The sequence below is a fragment of the Athene cunicularia genome, assembly GCF_003259725.1.
Source record: "Athene cunicularia isolate RWA chromosome Z unlocalized genomic scaffold, athCun1 chrZ_part3, whole genome shotgun sequence".
NCBI lineage: Eukaryota > Metazoa > Chordata > Aves > Strigiformes > Strigidae > Athene > Athene cunicularia.
Genome location: NW_020799144.1, coordinates 179,780 through 186,332, shown reverse-complemented (window position 1 = coordinate 186,332; position 6,553 = coordinate 179,780). Strand labels below are relative to the sequence as shown.

At 39.4% G+C, this 6,553-nt stretch overlaps 1 protein-coding gene across 1 annotated transcript in view; it reads right to left on the bottom strand.

The window, feature by feature from the left end:
* Positions 1 to 2,794: 2,794 nt before the first annotated feature.
* ARHGEF28 (Rho guanine nucleotide exchange factor 28) overlaps positions 2,795 to 6,553 on the bottom strand; it is a 59,544-nt gene continuing 55,785 nt past the window's right edge. The window contains 1 exon segment of the mRNA XM_026866647.1: positions 2,795 to 3,944. Coding sequence (XP_026722448.1) covers positions 3,784 to 3,944 — 161 coding nt within the window. The 3' untranslated portion in view covers positions 2,795 to 3,783.

The window sequence follows — 6,553 nt, the reverse complement described above, 5'->3', positions numbered from 1 at the left end:
AGAATATTCACAGCTACTTCTGCAGTGCTTCTACATACAGGTCTTTACTAGGGATGAGAAAACAACAAATTCATCCATTTACCTTGGCAAAAAGAGTCACAAAGTGACTGCATTTCCCTAAGAAAGAGCAGACATCCAACCTGTTACAGTACTCTAATGGCCCATAATCTATGCTGTTTCTACCTCTGTACAAACTGGGCACAGTAAGGCTTTGGATGGGAAAGTTTTGGGGTTGGAATTCTTTTCAAACAGAATATTCATTAAAAGGTATCTGAGCAGCCACACTATTTCCCCATTTATCATCAAATGCATGAGGAAAACTGCCTCATCTGCAACTCTTCTTTGCTTTCAGAATTCAGTCAGAGCAAGATGTACGTGTTACTCACCACAGCACAGTCTGCTTTTCTCTGAATGAACAATAGCATGAGCATGATTTTACCGGTGTTATGGCACATTACTTCAGAATTTGCACTTAGCTGATTAAGAAGCAGTGAAAAATCTTACTAATTTTTTTAGATTAAATGGGTGGCATATAAGTTAATGCAGCCCACAGGGCACTCTAAGTAAAATGATTTATGTTCCTTATACGGCAAATATTAACAGATTATTTTTTTTAAATCACTTTAGTAAACAACCTTTGGGGAGTTTTGCTGAGAGCCTAATCTGTATTTAATGTAGGCATTTGAAAATTACATGGACAAGCTTTGTGAAAAATCTCTTAAAAATGAAGCTGTGTTGTTTACTTTAAACAGCAGCCAAGTGAAGCATTTGTTCTGTTTTGACCTCATTCTGTAAATGACTGAATGCATAAATCTAAGGTTCTGGATCCAGACTACTGTAAGGTTGAGCCCTTCATGAATTCCTTCTTTACCATTTTTACAGATCTGCTGAAAAAAAGCTTTCTTGGGAGTTTCCCTTAAAAAATCTCTCAAAGTTGTCAGATATGACAGCTTTACTAGAATGCTACAAAATTAAGGAGAAAATGCTGGACAAAGTCTAGGTATGACAGTAAAGAAATCACCCCTTCATTAGACAATGAAAGAAAGTTAACAAAAGAAAAAACAGAGAGAAGCCCAGTGCAGTGGAGATTTGTGGTACAGCATCTGTTCCTTTAATTTTAACACTGAAATGAATTACTATATTTGATTTTGAGCTTTCAGAGGCAAGAAGCCTTGAGAAGCACAGCAGAAAGAAAACACAATATATGGAATGAGTTAAAAATAAAAACAACATGCCTTGCAAATAAATCCACTTCAAAACAATAATAAAGGTGAAGGGGAGAACTTCTGAATATATTTTTCTAATAAAAATAAGACAAATCATTAATATATGCCTGACAATTACTGAAAATGGTGTCTGCTAAAATGGCTGAGTCTTGTCGAGGTTGCATTTAAATTCTGCTATGTATTAAGAAATGCCCAAATAATGGACAGAGTTCAGAGTGCATAATAATCTTGTTACAAAGAGCACCTGCAGAGACCATACTGGCCTATAGTTTAAACATTTTCTACAATTAAAATACCTAAATCTAGAGGCCACCTGTTTCCTGCCTTTGCCTTCTTTGAGTGCCAGAAGTTTTACTGTAAACACAGGTGAGCAAAATAAGATGCTGACTGATGTTAGGGGACTCGAGGAATTTGCACAACAGCTGAAGTTCCAGCCAGCCACTTTTCAACTCCCAGTCCCTCAATTAAAACTGATGAGAGAAGCAGTATTCTCTCTTCCTCTCCCAGTGGCAAGATGCTTACATGGGAATTCCCACACCAGGCTGGGACACCAGCTATCCATCCAGCAGCTTGGATTTGACAGTAACCAGTACCAGATGTTCCAGCAAAGGCATAATAAAATGCAGAGAGAGAAATTGCAGAGAAAATAACTCAGTTTTTCCCAATTTCCATCTGGTCCCTGCAAAATGAACATATTCTGGGACATACTACATCCCAAGAACCTGGTCTGGCTATTCAGAAATTTGCCAAAAAGCTGTCCAGATGACAACCCTGAATTCATTGCTGACAGGTATAATAGAGAGGCTGTGGACTGTCCTTACTCTAGGACCCTTAAGAGAGGTTGGATTCCCATTTTCATTTCAGTCTAACTGTGAAAAAGAAGGTAAAACATTTCCGGAAATTCTAAAAGGGATTTTTCTCTTTTAAGGAGACATATTAAAGAAGTGCTGTCAGATGAGTAGGAGTCTTGAAGGCTGGAAATAGAAATCAGAAAATACATCTTCAGGTTCAATCTTCCCCTAATAACACTGGCAGACCAGTTAATACCAGCTGGGAATCATATCCTACTCATCAAGAATGTCAGTTGCTCGGGTCTTAACCCAAGACACCAACAGCTAGTCTAAGTAAGACTCAACTCAGAAAGCTCTGCTTTTGAATATTCCCAACAGCACAGAGTAGAATCCTCTGCATTAAGAAATGCTTGCTGACAAACACCTGTCTAAAACTCAGTCCCCTGCAAAAGATCTTCCACAATGCAAGGCTTAGGGTAAAATAGAAACCATACAATGCTTGGGCCTTATCCAGACCAACGGACAGGGGCAATCCTGTGCTCCTCTGCCCCATGAGCGGGGCAGATGTGAAGCAGCACTGATCCAGCAGCTGCACAGCTGCATCCCTGCTGCACTGCTGCCACTGCCATCAGCCAAACTAAGAGAGCACCTGGCCACTCCAAGGACTGCCAGTGCCTTCCTGAATAGGCACATCCTTGGTTTTACCAGCTGAGGTGCCTGGAGAACAGCTTTGGCTGTGCTGGAACAAGGCAGGCACATCTGTAGCAGGGCAGAGTGTGAACCAGGCAAGGAGATTTTACTTTTTTTCCCCTTCTGGTATCAAACTTCTCTGGAGGACCCGACAATGAATTGAAGTTACAGTTTCGCAGAAACACACAGAACATTTATTCAAGCCGACAGAAGTGTACAAATATTTCTGAAAGACAAAAAGGCATGAAATAGGTCCTGGCTTCTTACTGCCTAACACACTGATGATCCTGTGAAGCTAAAATCAGGAATCTAGCTGGCTTCTATGTGGGAAAGCAGCAGAGTTTCAGAAGAGTTAGCTAAAAGCCTACTATTTTTCCCCTTTCTTTTCTTTTGATCAGTGAAATGGCTTCATCTGGTAAATTTTAATGTGTAAGGGCACACTGAAATGAGATATTATAATACAATAACAAACTGATTTACACCATCTCTGCACAGAAACTGGCGGTAGTACCAAAATGATGATAAGCTTTGGGATGTGAACAAACACAATTACGCAATTAAGTTGAGACCGTAAAAACATCCTCTTCTGAGTAGTTCCTGAGCCAGGGGATAAGGAAATCAACCCAGTAGTTAAGGGTTCATAGCACATTTCAGCAAAGACTATAGCCATCATTCTTATATTGCTGTATGCTCACATTATATCACAACTTTCAGAAGGTTAACGATCCATACTCTGAAATCTCAAATAACAGGCCCATCTCTCTTAAAAAGAGGACTCTAGAGAAAATCAACACTAGCTTTCACAGTTCTTGGTGGCATCTTTAAAGTTCCAAATTGTTAAGTCTCCTCTGCTACCCATCGCTTCTCACAAAGCATTTGAAATCATGTCATAAATTAAAGATTATGAAACAAAGGCTTCAGAATAATTTAACCATTATATTTATCATGGGGAAAATCTTGCACTGAATATTAAATACTATCCTTAAAGCCATTTGGTCTTACAGAACAACTATGGACATTCAGAAAAGCAAACAGAGTTATATTTCCAAAGTGCTACTGAGATTAGAAAAAGAGCCTCAGAGGTAAACAATCTTCTCCTCTACTCTGCCTCCTCCTTCTGCATCCTGCAGGCTCTCAGGCGGGTGGTTCAGCAGCTGTGCTTCTACCCCTGGCAGCTGGATGGGTGCCTGGTTTGGAATGCTTGTCTGGGGACACTGGGTCTGTGACGCATTCAGATCTGTAACACACAAGAGAACGGTATTTCACAATGCATCTTTCGCCATGCCTGTACCATCGTAAAGAGCAAATACTGACTTTTTCTTTAGCACCATTTCCTAGTTTGCAGCACCTGTTTAGAAAGGAAAACACTGCTGTATTACAAATTATACTACAGTCTGGTAAGAGGTACCTTACCCAAATTTACTGAAATCTCTTCAAGGCTGTCCACTGTCATCTAAGGTATGATCACTGTCACTATTTTTACAGTAAAATAAATTTATAGCCCTACTTCACTAGCCAGACACGCAATAATAGAAAGGCATAAATGCTGTCAGAGATGGGCTGGAGGGAAACATACAGCACATAATTAGTATTTCTATTAGTAATAATAAAATTGTAAAACTAATACAGTTTCCATCATTGCACAGAATTTTATTTTCAAGCCTTCCTTTCACAGACAAAAAAGAATTAACTGAGTAAAAGTTAAAAGTCTACTTGACTAACACTTGGTATCTGTAACAGATGTATAACCATCCAGCTTTTTCTGCCAAGTATATCTATTGCACAAACTATCTACTCTATTCTTGCCTCAATCCTTTAAGTGTGACATGGAGATAATACTTGCACCCAAACACTAAGAAATTATTTCACAATGATCTTCATTTGTTATCTTTCCAAGTTGCTCGTACAAATGCAGAGGATCAGGTACTTGTTTTCTAGCATTAAGCTCTGAGGGCTTTTGTGATGATCTGTGTACTACTTAAAAAAAAAAAAAAAAAGGTTGGGTTTTCTCCTTAGTCAGCTCCCTGTACCACTTCAGGCCTTTCGGAACTACCCCTTAGCAGCTGGCATTTCTACATCTGTATTTCTGCAAAGCAATTTTTACCATGAAAACAAGCTGCACAACAAGGGAGCGTGTATGGTCACACCTAGGGATAAGAAAAGTCCACAATGGACTGGCTGCAATACCTTTGGAGAACTAGTTGGAGAAGCCTAATTGCAAATTTGAAAAAAAACACAAAGAACATGCACTATCAGTACTATAATCTTGAATGGACCAACCTCCGTTATTCCATCACGAGGGTTAACTTTTCATTCTTCCTTCTGCAAAAAGGACTGCAGGAAGAAGGGGAGCTTGGCACTGCTCCCACAGAATGGGTAATGCCAGAAGCGAGCAAACTCAGCAGTGGCATCCTTTGAGCCTCAGCCATTCATACAGAGCACTAAAAAGACATTTCATGCCTGCTCTGGTGCCTACCCCTTCTCACATACATATGCAATAAAAAATCTATTATAAAGGAGAAATTTGGGGGGGTGTTTGTCTGGTTTTTTGTTTGTGAGGGGTTGTTTTGGTTTGGGCTATGCTTTTTTGGGCTAGTTTTGGTTTTGTGGGGTTTTTGGGTGGTGTTTTTGTTGTCGTTTGTTGTTGGGGGGGGTTGCCTTTTTTTTTTTTTTTTTTTTTAAACACACCATGTCGCTCTAACTGGTGGCAATTTAAAATGACACCTGTCTACATTTGGCATTCCCCTGACACATGTGACTTTCACCAGTCTCGTTGTCTGAGGCAGGAGTTTAAGGCAAAACTTTCTTCTGCAAAGCCCAGGCTCCCAGGCTGCTCCCAGCCACAGGCCATGTGGAGTGGTGGGAGATGACTATGGACAGGCAGGTGGGAACACATTGTATTGCTGCCTCTGCCTTCAGCACCTTCTCCTCTTTGATATTCATTCACACAGATGGGGGGAGCAAACAGGCTTTGGAGTTTCAGCTATTGGTGTATAAACCACATGTATGTTATACCTGCTTCCTCTATACTGTGAGAATGCAGTTACTGTGGCAGGGGCAAGGTATTTATACACTAAAGCTGCTTGGTCATGGTGGGATGATACAGAATGTTAAGAAAATTAATCCCAAATTCCCTTTCTTTCACTGTTTTACACTAGATTTAAAGGATCAAGTTTCAGTCTTGGTGAAAATCCAGAGTAAGTCTTGACTGCAGGCGAGTTATTTGCAATATATAACACAGCAGGATTTGACTCCCTAACTTACTTAAACAGGCTCTCTTTGTTAAAGATTACTTTTGCATTTATTTCTTTTTGATAGCCACAATAGAAAAAGATTACAATTTGCAGTCTGATTTTCTTTATAGAAATTGGATAGTTCAGTTTTATTTATTTACTAAAAAGAGCCCTACCAGTGAAAGGTCCTCTAAACCCTTTTATTTTGGGGTAATTTTACCCACATTAATATTTCTTTTAAGTCCTGTGAGTCTATTCACCTTCACAAAGTCATGCACATAAGAATACCAGGCAGTAAGCATTTATTTGAAAGCTGTTTCCAAAGTTTATGAAGTACATAATTGAAGAAGCCTAATTACAAATTTGAAAAAACACGGAAAAGAAACACCTTACATGCAGTTATTTTCCATCATCAAAATTAAACAGTAATTGCTTCACCAATTAAAACAGTAGCTGTTTCCAAACCATTTCTCGTTAACTGTTACAACTCTTAGCAGCAGACCTGAGCAGTGGAAACTATCAGTGTTCTGGAAAAACAAATCAGAATCTGTAACTACCAATAAATGATCTATCTGTACTTTAGCTGCCTTTTTATTTCCCCCCCCCCCCCCTC